The sequence below is a fragment of the Stegostoma tigrinum genome, chromosome 4 (assembly GCF_030684315.1).
Source record: "Stegostoma tigrinum isolate sSteTig4 chromosome 4, sSteTig4.hap1, whole genome shotgun sequence".
NCBI lineage: Eukaryota > Metazoa > Chordata > Chondrichthyes > Orectolobiformes > Stegostomatidae > Stegostoma > Stegostoma tigrinum.
Genome location: NC_081357.1, coordinates 28,730,005 through 28,747,567, shown reverse-complemented (window position 1 = coordinate 28,747,567; position 17,563 = coordinate 28,730,005). Strand labels below are relative to the sequence as shown.

General features: G+C 42.7%; 1 protein-coding gene across 4 annotated transcripts in view; it reads left to right on the top strand.

Annotated features, from left to right (window-relative positions):
* Nucleotides 1-17,563, top strand: part of crybg1a (crystallin beta-gamma domain containing 1a) — a 237,341-nt gene that overhangs the window by 128,767 nt on the left and 91,011 nt on the right. The window contains exon 1 of one of the 4 annotated variants that reach the window (XM_048530501.2): nucleotides 4,635-4,748. The exons of 2 other annotated variants lie outside the window; for them this stretch is intronic. In XM_048530501.2, the coding sequence (XP_048386458.2) occupies nucleotides 4,746-4,748 (3 nt within the window). In that variant the 5' untranslated portion in view covers nucleotides 4,635-4,745. Of the gene's footprint in view, nucleotides 1-4,634; nucleotides 4,749-5,015; nucleotides 5,105-17,563 lie in introns of those variants that run through there. One more of the 4 variants, XM_048530500.2, reaches the window with a different exon arrangement.

Below are 17,563 nucleotides of genomic sequence, written 5' to 3'. Positions count from 1 at the left end.
AGCACTTTACAGGTTGATCACAATGTCCTTTACTGAGTTAGTTTTGCTTAAGAGAGGGGTAAATTCTCTGCTCACAATTGAAAAAAATGCACCAATCCAGAGAGAATTGAATACAGATTCACAGGCCAATGTTTAAATTCCCTATTGTAAAGAGCAACTGAGAAACGGGATGTAATGCTGTACAATTAAACATCCCCAATGGCTTTTCTGTTGTATGCACCTGACTGTCTTGGAAGAGGGTGCAGCAATGCAAATTATGTGTAAACCAATATAAAATTATATCAGTTCCTCTGATTAAGGTGTTTGCAAGATAGAAATTAAGCTGTCCCCTAAATGGTATAGCCTATTGTTTCTTGACCAGTTATTTCTGCACAAATAATGTTACAAATAAGTTGGAACATCAAGAAATATCTTTGATTTTGACTTTTTGATTTAAAATTGGTTTTGTGTTCTCAATTTTTATTGCAGAATTTCTAGTATTCATTTATGTTTGTCATTGTAATATTAACACTCAGCAATTATAAAAAAACAGGCATAATATAATTAGTTGCCTTTTGTACATCTCTCCCAATCTTCAGCATGTTTACTGGGTGGCTAATACTGCCCATTTTACACTGTCACCAAAATTAAAACCTATTCTAATGTTTCAGGCTGTGTTAAGTATTGTGTCGTTTTCAAGTTGGCTTATTTGGAAGTAGACAAGTGAGATACAGTCACCAACTCCTTCACAATTTGTAATGTGTTCACCAGCCCTAGTCTGAACTTTGTTTTTTGGCCACAGAGTGGAAATGACATTCTTCCTGCCTGTACATGTATTCTCTGCCACTGAAAATAAAAGAAGCAGCACTGTCAAGAAATGAGCATTTTCCCTTTATTCAAAAATCATAATTTTCTGTGCTCAAGTTTGGACTCTGTGTATCTCTATTTAATGCATTTCCGATGAACTTCTTCAAGGCAAGCTCCAGAAGTATCCTCTTACCTGGGTACATGTTGTTGTTGTGCCATTTCGATATGATAGCCGAGTAGCAGCCTAGTCACAGGGGAAGTGGCATCTTTAAGTTGAGATGAAGGCCTTCCATGTAAAATGCTGAAGGAAGCAGAAGTTCATCAAATAAATGACCACTCCTCCTCTCAAGCTTCCAAGGCAAACCAGAAAAATCCCTGGAGCTTTTCCACTGTCCTCTCTCAGGTCAATGCTGCCCTTCACTCTGTCATGATTTTTATACATTGCAAGTTGCTAACGTAACCCCACTATTTAAAAAAGGAGGTAAAGATAAAACAGGGAATTATAAACCAGTGCATTTAACTCGTTCACTTTACCTACCATATGACAGTTTGCCCCTGGCATAGGTAAGTGATCCTGAGATTATTACCTTAGAAGTTCTGCTTTTCAGCTAAGCTTCTAATGGCTTGCTGTCGTATCAATTGTATCAATGCTGCTAACATGGGCACTAACAACTGGCTCCCCCTCCCCTCCATCCAAGTTCTCGTTCAGTCTTGAGGAAATGTTCTTAACCCTTGTACTGGGCAGGCAACGCAGCATCAAGACTCACACAGCCCAGCTGCACAGAACAGTAGTACTTTCCCTCATATCTAATATATTCCTATTACCTCCACCCAATTAAAGTCATAGAGAAGTAGAGCATGGAAACAGACCCTTTAGTCTAATTTGTCCACACTGATCAGATATTCCAAACCAATCTCATCCCTTTTGCCAGCATATGGTTCAGAACTCTTTCTATTCATAGACTCATTCAGAGGCCTGTTAAATGTTGTAAATATACAAGCCTCCACTACCACCTCTGGCAGTTCATTTCATACACGCACCATACTTTGTGTGAAAAAGTTTCCCCTTAGGTCCCTTTTAAATCTTTCTCCTCTCATCTTAAACCTAAGCTCTCTAGTTTTGGACTCCCCCAACCAGGGGAAAAGACCTTGTCTATTTACCCCATCAATGCCCCTCATGATTTTATAAGCTTCTATAAGGTCACCCCTCAGCCTCCAACCCTCCAGGAAAAATAGTCCCAGCCTATTCTCCCTATAATTCAAACCCTCCAACCCTGGCAACATCTGTGTGAATCTTTTCTGAGCACTTTCAAATTTCACAACATCTTTACTACAGCAGGATGACCCAAACTGAACACAGTATTCCAAAAGTGGCCAAACAGATGCTGTACAGCTGTTACATAACCCCCCAACTGCTATACTCAATGTACTGACCAACAAAGGCAAGGATACCAAATGTCTTCTTCACTCCCTGTCGGCCTGTTACTGTTCTTTCAAGGAAATATGAATCTGCACTGCAAGATCTCTTTGTTTGGGAACACTTCCCAGGACCTTACCATTAAATATATAAGTCCTGCCCTGATTTGCCCTGGCAAATTGCAGCACCTCATATTTATTGAAATTAAACTCCATATATCAGTCCTTGGTCTATTTGTCCATCTGACCAAGGTCTTGTTGTAGTCTTTGCTGTCCACTACGCCACCAATTTTGGCATCATCTGCAAACTCACTAACCATCCCTCCTATATTCACATGCAAAGCATTTGAATAACACCTTGTAAACATTGCTGTGGTCCGTTTGTTCATTTTCATTGCAGTCCACACTCTCATCCACAGTTTTCAAGATCTTTATAGCCATTAGACAATTACAGTGACTAAGGCTCCTTGGATGCTTCTCCCTGGGTCCCCCCATGTCTGCTCCACTTGCATTCACATTGTTCTGTCCCCGATCACAGACTAGTCTGATGAATATGACAGACTCTTGGAGCAAATTGTCCAGAAAGCATACTTCCTCACAAGGTAGCACAATGTCTGGAGGTATGATTCTAGATCTGAAACTCAGATCTGAATTTCCATGAGCTGAAAACACTATAAATGTGTTTGCTCTGTGGAGCTCAGCAGTTCCCACATACAGCAACAGTAATACATCACCCATCTGCTATCATATTAATTTATTAACTAATTACTGTAGCATCCCTGTTCCTCATACATGAAGAATAGCGAACTTTTTACTTTTTCTTACTCGTTATTGTAATTTCATTTTACAAACTAGTATCAATCTTATACTGACAAGTTATTTTTAAGAAAATAAAGGGAAAAGAAGTCTTAAACCAAGAGAAAAGGGTAGAGACCTAAACACAAACTGAAGATCTTTAAAGACTTGAAATAGTCACCAGTCCTACTCACCTTTCTCTTTCCTTGTGCTTGCTACACATTGTGGTTTGTGATGCCACTCAATCACTAGTCTCATTGCAGCTTGGCCTCTTGAGCCATGCGTGTATCTTCTCCCATTCACCTTTCAATAAGAATATACTATTTTGAGCCTTCCTTTTTCACTTATCAGATACTCTCCAATCTACCAACTTCTTCTCTTGTAGCAGAGAATCAATTCCTGAAGCTAAAAGTGTTTAAGAAGAAGTACCAACATCTATTTCCTTACCTCTGCATAACTCCCTGAAGCACTCTGCTGTAAGTTGCACACTTGTTGGTCAGGGCATGGTGTGTTTGTACGATGGGACAAGAGGTACAGGCACACCACACCCTGAAGCGTCTGTCACCTTTCAAACTCCTGACAATTAAGTCCAGGACAGGAAGGATTCAAAACTGCCATCTCACTTTGAAACAAACTTGTATATGTAAGAGCCCCATCCCGCTGCAGCTGGTGTTCAGTGGGAAGGGGTGACAGCATGCAGACTAGTCACCCAGTAAATTGCTTTGGGTATCCTTCTGGCCTTGTAGAGCTCTTTCCTTTTTAGATATCCTGTACCTGTCAGTGTGATCAGCTTGATAACAAAGGAGGGTCCCAGGGTAAAATAACTCCCTACCCTTTACACTAGCTCCTCTCTCTAACCTTTCCTGGTGCTCCCTGACTTGTCCATGCGTGATGCCGCTCTCACTCACCTGCACTCCAGAACAACAGTGCTGATCCTTATTCTTGTGCTAATAGCATACTACCTGTGGCTACTACTCCTGCTGCCACTACCAGTATTCATGAACTGACAGCCCCTGTTGGCTAGCTGCTCTCTTAAGTGGAACATCCACCTTTCAGGAGAAAGTGTGGCAGAAATTGCCCCTGAGACAGCTGGAAGCCCGGTTCATAGCCAGCGAGCTACTAATTTGCGATTTCATCCCTAGCAGGGTTGCCATTGCCTTTGCAGCTGGTAGACTGCATGTTGCCATGACCATTAAGGTCCACCCTCAATTCTGAATAAAATAATATTAACAGGCAATGTTCAAAATTTTAGCATTAAATTAGATCACCTATTTCAAGGAGTGTAAGTAGATCAAACTATCCCATTTCTGTGTTTCAACACTCAAGGAATGATCAACTGTATACATTTTTTTTCTGTATACATGTGTTTTTGAACCTACACTTGTATGTAAATATATGTATGTGTGCATGACAGCCAAAGCAAGCAAACGAAGAATATTAAAGCACCGTTTTATCTCCCCATTCGTAAAGGAAAAACAAAATCAAAACTTCAAAAACTTGGCTTAGTTTTCCAAAATGTTTAAACCTTACAAACCATAGCAAAGAGTGGGTGGCTTATTATATCTGGGGGAAGTGAGTCAAGAGGATTGTGGCTCGAGAGGTGGGGCATATGAATGATGAGTAATAAGGTCTGTGTTGCTAAATCACGCATGTAATACAGCAGTTGGGATGTAGAGCAAGCAGCCGGACAGAACTTCGAAACCGAACAAAACTAGCGATAAATCCAGATGTACAACAGCTATTAAGATATGGTGAGTGGGAGACTTTTTGTATGTGGTGTCAGATATTGTTTTGGATTTTCGCTTTCTGAAGCGCAAATCCAGTGCAGTCACACAGTTAATTTGTGGCTGGGCAGACGCAAAGTGGAAGTTCTGGTTTCCAGAGGATGAATGCCATTTTAAAAAAGCTGTTGAAAAAATTCCAGCTGCTTTGGTCACAGTGAAAAGCAATTTTCTGGCGTGTTTCCGGGATTGAACCCTCAGTCTCTGGTGTCGTGAGATTTCAATGAGGGACTGATTGTTCGGACAGACAATTGGCCTCTGTTCCTGGAGTTGGGCGGGAGTAACAGCGACAATTCCCAAGTGACAGTTGTTTGGAAATGTACGCCGTAAGTGTAAATCTGCATTGACGAATCGGTGTCGGTTGTAATCAAATGCCTTTTGATGATATTTGAGGGCATGTACGGAATAGCCCGGACTCAACACTGTGGGACAAACCTACTGGCTGTAGACCACAGGGACGTGGAGACAGGAATTTCAGCCCCTCGTGCTCGATATCCTATTGAATTGTAACATTGCCAAGCGGCATCTCAGACCCATATCGTGTTACCTCCCAAAAATATCTGCTGAATATTCGAAAGCTGGTTGATTCAGAATCTGCAGACTTCTGGATGAAACAGTTTCGGATTTCATATGCCTTTGTGCTAAGGAGCGCTTCTTGGTCTGGCTCTAACTTTAAACAGCCTAGTTCTGGTTATTCCCACAATAGAAAATTTCAGTCGACACCTTGTCCATTTCTTTTGCCATTGTGAACATTTAGATCAGATCACGCTGCAATCATCTGTCCGCAAAATAGTGCAAGCATTTCTCGGGTAACCTGGCTTTATAACTTAACTGAGATAATGGGAACTGCAGATGCTGGAGAATCCGAGACAACAAAATGTGGAGCTGAATAACACAGCAGGACAAGCAGCATCTTAGGAGCACGAAAGCTGACGTTTCGGGCCTAGACGCTTCATCAGAAAAGCTTTTCTTGTCCTGCAGCGTTCATCCAGCTCCACACTTTATTGTGTCTTGTTTATAATTTAACTGTTTAAATTGTAAAAGTGTGAGAGACCATCCTGTCCTTCCTAAGAGCTGCTGTGACCAGTCTGCCCTTCCTCGGAGACGCGGTCCCTTAAGCTGAGCTCCAAGTGTGTTCAATCAAACCTGTAATGACTGACACAACACCTTTACATTCAAGGCCCCTTGAGACAAGTGGCAACATTGAAACAGACTGCTTTTTGACTAAGGCCTTCAGTTATTTTCCTACTACTGTGTTTTGTAAACCAGTCTGTCAATAGTTATAGACAATAGACAATAGGTGCTGGAGTAGGCCATTTTGCCCTTGGAGCCAGCACCACCATTCACTATGATCATGGCTGATCATCCACAATCAGTATTCTGTTCCTGCCTTATCCCCATAACCCTTGATTCCACTATCTTTAAGTTATCCTGGAACCTCTATTGATAATAATAATAATATTAATAAATAATCAAAGCAGCATATTTTGAATGTCCTATCAGTGCTCAAGATCTTTGGTTCCAACTCATTTTCACCTAAATGGCATTCTATGCTTGAATCAACTCTTGGGAACAAAAGTAAAGTCCTATATATTGAATGTGGTCTCAAAGCCCAGCCATGTCACATATGAGAAATGCTTTGCAAGAAATTATAGCCTAAACAGTTAAAATGTTTGTTCTGCTTCAAGTTACTGGCCAAATACTGTGTGAAACAAACAGCCAACTTGATTCAATTGCTGCATAAAAGTGCATGTTAATAATAAGTGGATGGTGTCTATTAAATTCAAAGAAGGTGATGTATTGTCTCATAATGATTAGTTCATAACTCTTTACAAATAGTGTAATGATTGTAGCAATTAGGGAAGCAAGGCCTAGTGGTATTATCACTGGACTGTTAATTCAGAGACCCAGATAATGTTCTGGGGACTTGGGTTCGAATCCCACCATGACACATGGTGAAATTTGAATTCAATAAATATCTGTAATTAAGAATCTAATGAGAACTGTGAATCCATTGTCGATTGTCAGGAAAAACCAACTGGTTCACTAATGTCCTTTAGGGAATGAAACTACCATCCTTACTTGGTCTGGCCTACATGTGATTCCAGACCCACAGCAATGTGGTTGACTCTTAACTGCCCTCTGGGCAGTAAGGGATGGGCAACAAATGCTGGCCCTCATCCCATGAATGAATAAAGAAAACAAAAATCACACACCAGGCGACCAAATTTATGTTGTGATCTGGCTACAGACCAGTTGTTTTTTAAAGTACATAAAATGTGAGATCCAGGGGATTTACTAGGAGAATAAAGTCACAATATTCCATGTTTTGAACAAACAGCAGTAAATTACTGTATGACTTTGGAACGGTAACATAACCTGCTGTATATGTATAACTTCACAATTTATATTCTAGCACTGGAATTAGCATGTGCTGTATATGGATAATAGACTGTAATCAAACAGCTCACAGTGCACATCACATGGCAAATTCATCAAGACAAATCCCACAGAAGTTCTGCTAGACATGAATGTTACTGTGGTCATCAAATCTTATATTCACAAGGGATCACAGTGCTTCACTTTTGCCGATCTACACTTGAAACTCCCTCCCAAGAACCATTTCATAATGGGCTGTCTCAAGGACTCCTCCCTTTCTAGTTTACATCCCTCCTTTCTTCGACATTTGCTCCCTTGAACTTTGGAAATTGCTCACAGGTATGACTCTAACTTTCACCATCAAGTAACTTCACCAAGCAAGAATGAGTCCTGGGTTTATCCCTAAGCTTTAACCTTGCTCAGTTTTATGAACTAAATTCTGCATAAGGATTTTTATATCCCCCACTGTCAGCTCTACTGAATTGTTAAAGGCATACAGCTTCTTTTGAGCCTCCACAGCTCCCAATAGTTTCCTGGAGCCCTGATTGCAACTGTTAAATGCCTGCTATTTCCAAGAACTTCTTCTCATAAAAGCCTTCACCCAGAGTGTGGTGAGCCTGTGGAATTCTCTGCCACAGAAAATGGTTTAGACCAATACATTGAATGTTTTGAAGAAGGGGTTAATTATAGTTCTTAGAGCTAAAGGAACAAAGGATATGAGAGAAAATATGAATAGGACGCTAAGTTGGATGATCAACCATATTGAATATCATAGTCGACTCAAGTGCTACTCCTGCTCCAATTTTCAATGTTTCTATATTTCTATGAAAGATAGGAACACAGAACAGTGTCTATTTTTTAAATTCGCTCGTGGGCATTGCTGGCTGGACTACCATTTATAGCTCATCCTTCACTGTTCTTGAGAGGTGGTGCTGAGTTCCTTTCTTGAACTACTGCAGTCCACATTAGATTATATCTCCTTTGTTGTTCAGGAAGGAATTCCAGGATTAGAGTCAAGTCAGGTACAGAAGTAAGAGAGGTTAAGATGGGTTTTCATTCAAATGACTTCAAGGAATCATTCGATCATTCGCTGGCATACAGAGATCTCAAACCTGCTCTTTACCCTTAAGGGGCAGATGTATGTACTGCCTCGGAATTCACCTCACAAATGCAACCACAGTGAAAAATGCTTCTGAAATGCTAAACTAATTTGAGTCTTTTCAGGACTGGAAGCCTTAGAAAGAGGGATCTTATTTTAAGGCAGCATATCCTACCCCTGAATCTGATGACTGTTCAAGGTGCATTTGTCATGTTCTACACAGGTTGATTATCAACCTGTAAATCTTGCATTCACCTACGGCGGGTGCTAAGTGTGGATTGGTCTTCTAGTCAGCCATACAGAGTGGAGATCCTCAAACTATGGCCTCTGGCTATAGGCAAGCAACCTATTTGAGGAATACAGCAGGCCAAGCAACATCAGAGGAGCAGGAAAGCTTGACGTTTTGGGTCGGGACCCTTCCTACTATCTCTGTTTGAGGAATAGCCTCGTTATGGAAACAGAAGGAAGTAAGTAGATAACAAGGTGCAGACTGGATGAACAAGCACTGCTGTGTTCATCCAGGTCTACACCTTGTTATCTCGGATTCTCCAGCATCTGTAGTTCCTATTATATTTGAAGTAAGTAGATACATGTTCTGCCTCATATACCACAGGACTTTGGGAATAGAGTTAAAAAAAATCAAATGGACTAGTTTCAGAGGTAGTAAGAACTGGCGATGCTGGAGTCAGAGATAACACAGTGTGGAGCTGGAGGAACACAGCAGACCAGGCAGCATCAGAGGAGCAGGAAAGCTGACGTTTTGGGTTGGAATCCTTCTTCAGAAATGGTGGAGGAGGAATGGAGGTATGAAATAAATAGAGGGAGGACGGGTGGGGCTGAGGAAGGTAGATGGGATGGTGATAGGTCACTGCAGGTAGGCAGTGGTGGGGATTGGTCAGTGAGGTGGGAGGAGCGGATAGGTGGGAGAGAAGATGGACAGGTTGTGTCAGGTCATGGAGGCAGCGATGAGAGGGAGGCAAACTGGTGAAGTTCACATTTAAACCATTGGATTGTAGGCTGTCAAGGCAGAATATGAGGTGCTGCTTTTCTAGTTTCCAGGTGGTGTCATTGTGACATTGTAGGAGGCCTAGGATAGATATGTCGCCCAGGGAGGGGGAGGACAAGTCCATCCCTGAACTCATCCCATAACCAACTGTCTTTCTCATTCCTGCCTCCTTGACCTGACACTATCTGTCCATATTCTCTCCCACCTGTCCGCTTCTTCAACTTCACTGACCATTTCCTACCTGCACTCAGCTATCACCATCCCACCTACCTTCCCCAGCCCCACCCCTCCTCTTTCTATTTATTTCAGAGCTCCCTACCCCCACCCCCATTTATGAAGAAGGGTCTTACCCGAAACATCAACTTTCCTGCTCCTCTGATGCAAACATACTAGTTTGCTGGCTCGTTACTCAATAGTTATCTTTGCTTTAACTCATTATGCAATATACTTCTAAAATATCATGAATGTGTAATTCTTCCAGGATGCTGTCCTAATTCTGCACAGTTGGGTCTTTGTTATTCTGAGCTTATGAGTGGAAACAAGACTGAAAATAGAATGGTGTGTTTTGTGTTTGCAAAAGTGATGAGAACATGATCTGTAAATACTACGAATCTGAATCAAAACCAAAAATGTCAGTGAGTTAACATCCGAGAATAAAAAATTAATGATCAAAAGTTTTCACCAAAATAAGGTTAATGTGCCTATTTTCACAAGAAAAAAGGGGAGGGCTAGTGGCAGGGTCCCCCATTGGAACAGATTCTGGATGGAGTCCCAGCCCAAATAGCTCCATGATTTTGTCACTGAACTGTTGACTTTTAACAGTTTTCAAAACATCCAATTTCCCCTCACCCCCATTGTTAACAAGCTCTGTTAATTAATCTTAGAGGCAAAATAAAGGAATTTCTTGGTGAAAGTAAACTGAGGTTCATCTAATTTGTCTTCTGTTGTGTGTTATTATGAAAATAGATTATTTGCTATGATTAAATAACAATTCCATTGATTGAACTGCAATAGATCCAAGCAAGCTATGAGGAATGCTTCAGTTGTGGAACATTTCAGGAATGATATATCCAAAGTCTCTTGATACTGTTGTAAATACTAGACTTCATCATTGGCATGGCCAGCATTTATTCCCCACCCTTAACTGCCTTCAAGTGTATGTCTTGCAAGGCTGTTTCAGAGGACAGTTAAAGAGTCAACCACATTGTTATGAGTCTGGAGTCACAAGTAGGCCAAATCAGATAAGGGTAGCAGGTTCCCTTCCCTAAAGGGCATTACTGAGCAAGAAGTGTTTATATGGCAAAAAATGACAGTTCTGAGATGAGGAAAAAATTTTCCCTCAGAGGGTTGTGATTCATTGGAACTCCTTGCTGCAAAGAGCTATGGGGGCTGTGTCCTTCTGTATATTTAAGACTGAGATGGATAGATTCTCATCAGTTCTGGAATCAAGGATTACGGGAAAGAACAGGAAAGTGGGTGTGAGGAATGTTGGATCAATCATGATCCTACTGAATGGTGCATCAGGCTCAAGAGGCCGAATTTCTGTTCCTATTTGCCATGGTCTTCTATGGTCTGCATTACTGATTGTTGTTTTCAATTCCAGATTTTATTAATTGAATTTAAAATATAGAATCATTGAGTTTTCACTGCATAAGAAGAGGCCCTTTGGCCCATCATCAAACATCTATCTATTCTAAGCATATTTTCCAGCACTTGCCACAGAGCCTTGTAATGTATGACATTTTCAGGTTTTCATCTAAGCAGTTCTTAAATGTTTTGAGGGTTTATGCCTCCACCACTCTTTTGACTTACAACCCAAAATCCACTGATTGTTTTTTTTTCCCCAAATCCACTCTAAATCTCTTGCTCCTTCTCTTAAAACTGTACTGCTCCTAGTTATTGACCCCTCTACTAAGGGGAAAGGTTTCTCCCTATCTATCTTGCCTGTACCTCTCATACCTTGTATACCTCAATCAGGTTTCCCACCAGCCTTCCCTGCTCTAAGGAAAACAGCCTGAAGCAATCTAGTCTCGCTTCGTAGCTGAAAGGCAACAGTCTGGTGGATCTGAGATACTAAGGTGCAGACCTGGATGAACACAGCAGACCAAGCAGTATCAGATGAGCAGGAAAGCTGACGTTTCGAGTCTAGACCCTTCTTCAGAAATGGGGCAGGGGAAGGCGATTCTGAAATAAATAGGGAGAGAGCGGGAGGCAGATAGAAGATGGATAAAGGAGAAGAAAGGTGGAGAGGAGGCAGAGAGGTCAAAGAGGTGGGGTTGGAGCCAGAAAAAGTATGTGTAGGTAGGGAGTTTGGGAGGGGATAGGTCAGTCCAGGGAGGATGGACAGGTCAAGGAGGCGAGATGGGAGTGGGGCTTGAGGTGGGAAGAGGGGATAGGTGGGTGGAAGGACTGATTAGGGAGGGGGGGATGAGCTAGGCTGGTTTTGGGATGCGGCTTGGGGAGGGGAGATTTTGAAGCTTGTGAAGTCCAGATAGATACCGTTGAGCTGCAGGCTTCTCAAGCTAAATATGAGATGCTGTTCCTGCAGTCTTTGGGTGGCATCGTTGTGGCACTGTAGGAGGCCCAGAATGGACATATCGTCTGAGGAGTGGGAGGGGGAGTCGAAGTGGTTCGCGACTGGAAGGTGCAGTTGTTTGTCGCAAACCGAGTGTAGGTGTTCCACAAAGCAGTCCCCAAGCCTCCACTTGGTTTCCCCGATGTAGAGGAGGCCACATCGGGAACAGCAGATACACTATACCACATTAGCAGATGTGCAGGTGAACATCTGTTTGATGTGGAAGGTCTTCTTGGGGCCTGGGATGGGGGTGAATGGGGAGTGCAGGGGCAGGTGTAGCACTTCCTGCGGTTGCAGGGAAAAGTTCCGGGGGTGGTGGGGCGTGGAGCGGACAAGGGAGTCACAGAGAGAGTGGTCTCTCTGGAAAGCACACTAGGGAGGGGAGGGAAAAATGTCTTTGGTAGTGAGGTCAGATTGCAGATGGCAGAAGTGCCGGAGGATGATGTGTTGGAACCAGAGGTTAGTGGGGTGGTACGTGTGGATGACGGGAATTCTGTTTTGGTTGTTACTGCAGGGATGGGGTGTGAGGGATGAGTTGTGGGAAATGCGGGAGACACGGTCGAGGGCATTTTCGACCACTGTGGAGGGGAAAATGCGGTCCGTGAAAAACGAGGACATCTGGGAAGTCCCGGAGTGGAATGCCGCATCTCGGGAGCAGATGCGGCAGAGGCGAAGGAATTGAAAAACGGGGATGACAGGAAGGTGGGTGAGAGGAGGTGTATTCTAGGTAGCTGTGGGAGTTGGTAGGCTCGAAATGGATATCGGTTTCCAGGTGGTTGCCAGAGATGGAAACAGAGAGGTCTAGGAAGGAGAGAGAGGTATCGGAGATGGTCCAGGTGAACTTAAGGTTGGATCTCCTCTGCACCCTCTCTCGTGCAATTTCATTCTTCCTTTGTGTGGAGTTTACATCTGTACACATACTCTAATATTAGCCCAGCTAACATTATGGGGACCTCCAACGTAACCTCCCTCACTCTTGTACTCCAGGCCTTGATTAATAAAGTCAAGTATTCCATGTGCCTTCTTTAACCATATCTAGCTGTTCTGCTACCATAAAGGATTTGTGGACATGCAGACAAGGTCCATTTGATCCTTAATTGAATGCTTCCTGGTGTTCTACCATTCAACGTATGGTCCCATGCTTGGTTAGTCCTCCCAATATGCATCATCTCTGATGAAGGGTCTAGGCCTGAAACGTCAGCTTTTGTGCTCCTGAGATGCTGCTTGGCCTGCTGTGTTCATCCAGCTCCACACTTTGTTATCTGCATCATCTCACATTTAGGTTCAAATTCCATTTCCATTTATATTGTCCCATAGGCTTTCCTCCTTGTTATTTGTCACACCACTAATCATCATGTCATCTGTGAAGCTACTTATCATACCTCCTACTTTCAAGTCTACAACAAATAACAAGGGTCCCAGCATCAAACACTCTGGTATGACATTGAACACAATGAATCACAAAAATATCATTCCACCAACAGCCTCTCCTTCCTGGTATGAAACCAATTTTAGATTCAGTTTTCTAAATTACCCTGGATCCCATGGGTACTTTGCTGCTTCACTGGTCTGTCAGTCAAGATCTTGTCAAAAACCTTACTAAATTCCATGTAGACTGAATCAACTACACTATTCTCACCTACATGCCTTGTCTCCTTGAAAAATTCATTTTTTTTAGACATGATCTTCCCCTTACAAATCCTTGCATTATCCTTGCCTCTCTAAGTGCAGAGTAATTCTGCTTCTCAGAACTTTTCCCAATAGTTTCCCTGCCGCAGATAGCGAACTCACTGACCTGCAGTTCCCTGATTTATCCTTACCCTCCTTCTTAAATTATGGTACCGTATTAGTTGTTGTCCTGTCCTCTGCATTGCTCCTCTGGCCAGAGCGAACAAGTAACAAAAAAATGAAGAAATGTACAACATAGGAACAGGCCCTTCGGCCCTCCAAGCCTGCGCCAACACATTTTGCCCTTCTATACTGAAACTGTCTTCAATTACAGGATCTGTAGCCCTCTATTTCCTTCTGGTTGATGTATTTGTCCAGGTGCTTCTAGAATGCTGCTGTTGTGACTGCTTCTAGCACAGCGTCTGGCAGAGCAATCCAGGTAGTCACCACCTTTCGTGTGAAAATCATGCCTTGCACATCTCTTCTAAACTTGCTCTCCACCCACCTTGAACCTGTGTGTCCTAGTAATTGACCCCTCCACCTGGGAAAAAACCTCATATTTTCCATTCTATCCATGCCATTCACAATCTTGTAAACTTCTATCAGGTCATCCATCAACCTCCTGTATTCTAGTGAAAACAAACCTAGTCTATCCAACCTTTCTTCATAGCTAGAAGCCCCATACCAGGCAACATCCTAATAAACCTTTTCTTTACCCACTCCAAAGCATCCACATCTTTCTGGTAGTGTGGTGACCGGAAATGTATGCAATTTTCCAAGTGTGGCCTAACAAATGTTCTATAAAGCTGCAGCATAACTTACCCATCTTTGTATGCAATGCCCCTTTCAATGAAGGCAAGCATGCCTTTTTCACTACCTTATCTACTGCACTGCTATCTTCAGTGATCTGTGGATCTGCACATCCAGGTATCTCTGCACTTGTAAGGGTTCTGCCAGTCACGGTATATTTTCACCTTCCAAAATGCATCAACTCGCATTTGTCCAGATTAAACTCCATCTGCTATTTTTCTGCCCATGCCTCCAACCGATCTATATCCTTCTATGTCCTCTGACAATCCTCCGCACTATGTGCATCTCCACCAATCTTTGTATCTTCCACAAACCTACTAATTAGACCAGCCACATTTTCCTCCGAATCATTTATGTAGCCCATGTACAGCAGGGGTCCCAGCACTGATCCCTGTGGAATACCACTAGTCATAACTCTCCATTCCAGAAAGGATCCTTCCAATGTTGCCTACTGTCTTCTATGACTAAGCCAGTTCTGTCACCATCTTGTCAGCTCACCCCAGTATGATGTGACTTCACCTTTTGTACCAGTCTGCCATGAGGGATCTCGTAAAATGCAATATCGACTGCTTTTCCCTCATCAATCATCTTTGTTACCTCCTCAAAAGAATCGATTGAGTTAGTAAGGCACGACCTCCCCTGCACAAAACCATGCTGTCTATCGCTAATAAGTCCACTTGCTCCTAAATGTGCACAGATCCTGACACTGAGAACCTTTTCCAATAATTTCCCTGCCTCTTCCCCTGCTCTTTTCAGCTATGTTTCCCTGCCTGTTGTTGTTTCGCACCATGTTTGCCTTGGTTTCTACTCTTACTCAAATTGTGCACCTACTGCCCTACACCTTGGCTCACACCCCCCTGCTACATTAGTTTAAACCCTCCCCAACCACTGTACCAATTACTTCAGCAAGGATGTCAATCTCTGTCCTGCCTGGGTGTAACTCGTCCAGTTTGTAAGGGTCCCACCCCCGAGCTGCCCCCCCCCCCCCCCCCCCCCCCCCCCCCCCCCAATGAACTGTTTCCAATGCTGCATGAATCTGCAGGAGGATTAAAGTCAGAAACATAGAAGATAGGAGCAGGGGTAGGTCATTTGACCCTTTGAGCCTACTTCTGCATTTATTGTGATCATGACTGATCATCGAGATCAATGCCCTAAACCCCTGTCTCTTGAATCCTTTAGCTACAAGAACAATACTCATTTCCTTCTTGTGAACACATAATTTTTAGCCTCAACCACTTTCTGTGAATTCCTCAGGCTCACCACGCTAAGTGAAGAAATTTCTCATCTCAGTCCTAAAAGATTTACCCTTTATCCTTAAACTATGACCCTTGGTTTTGGGCTCCCCCACCACTGCAAACATCCAGCCTGGTTAGAAATTTATGGTTTCTATGAGATTCCCCCATCATTCTTCTAAATTCCAGTGAATATAATCTCAACCAACTCAGTGTCTCCTCATATATCAGTCCTGCCATTCCAGGAATCAATTTGGTAAACCTTTGTTGCACTCACAATATCAAAATCACACAAAATATTCCCAATGTGGCCTTATCAATGCCATGTATAACTGCAGAACAAGGATATCCTTGTTCCCGTACTCGAATCCTCTTGCTGTGAAGGCCAACATACAGCTTGCCTTCTTTACCACCCGTTGTACCTTTGTGCTTACTTTCAGCAACTGGTGCCTGAGGACATCCATCTACTTCCAGCCTTCAGAGAATCCTGAACAAGGATTTTCATGTCCCTTTGTGCCTTAGATTGCTGAAGGTTTTCCTAGTTTAGAACATAGCCTGTGCCTACCTTGCTCTTTCCAACATTGTATTCCATCTGCTCCTTCTTTTTCCCACTTCCCTTACCTATCAAAGTCTGTCTACAGTTTTTATGATTCCTTAACACTATCTGTCCCTCCACCTATTTTTGTGTCATCTGCAAACTTAGTAATGGTGGGCAGCACAGTGGCTCAGTGGTTAGCATTGCTGCCTCACAGCACCAGGGACCTGGGTTCAATTCCACCCTTGGGCAACTGTCTGAGTTGAGTTTGCATGTTCTCTTCCTGTCTCTGGGTTTCTGCTGGGTGCTGTGGTTTCCTTCCATAGTCCGAAGAGGTGCCAGTTAAGTAAGTTGGCTATGGTAAGTTGCCCATAGTGTTCAGGGATGTGAGTGCTAGCTATGTTAGCCATGGGAAAAGCAGAGTTACAGGGTAAGAGTAGCAGGATGGGTCTGAGTGGGATGCTGTTCAGAGGGTTATGTGGACTTGTTGGACCAAGTAGCCTGTTTCCATACTGTGGGATTCTATGGAATACCCTCAGTTCTGTTGTTAATGTACATGTGGCTAGTTGTGATCCCAACACTGAACTCCACTACTTACTGACTGCAATCCTGAAAAACAGCCGCTAGTCAGTTAATTCTCGAGCCCTAAAACCATGGGTTGTTTTTTCCCTTAGCTGCTTCTTGTGCAGAAACTTGTAAAAGGCCTTCTGGCAATCCAAATAGATCCTTTGTCTAACATGCTTGTTACTCTCTCAAAGAATTCTAACAGATTTGTCAGACATGACCCTCCCTTTATGAAGATGTGCTGACTCAGGCCTGTTTTGCCATGCACATCTAAGTACTCCATGGTGTCATCCTAAATAATGGACTCTAAAACCTTACCAATGACTGAGGCCAGGCTAACTGGCCTGTAATTCCCCAACTTCCGCCTCCCCGCCTTCTTAAACAATTTATTGTTATTTTTTTCAAAATATGTTCCAACATTCAATTTGGTTTGCTCACTGCCACTGGGCAATAACTTCCCCTTATTGTAAGCTACCAACCCAAGTCTCCTTCATCGTTCCATTTTCTGTTATTTCAAATCTAGTTCAATAAATCCTCTTTTTGAATGTTGTTTTGTCTCCAATTGAAGCATTTGCAGTGCCATGCATTGAATTTTGTTTTGTCACCTGTCCATCCCGTATATTGGAGTATATTCCAATCAGGAACAAAAACAAAGTTGCTGGAAAAGTTCCGCTGAGGAAGGGTCACTAGACCTGAAACGTTAACTCTTGTTTTCTCCTCCACAGATGCTGCCAGACCAGCTGAGCTTTTCCAGCAACTTTGTTTTTGTTCCTGATTTACAGCATCCGCAGTTCTTTTGGTTTTTATTGTATATTCCAATCAAACAGTTGCTCAAAAGGAGAGTTCTAGAAATCTGTGATAAAAAACCACTGATATGACATCGACTTGAAAGCTAATTCTTTCTCTCATCATAGATA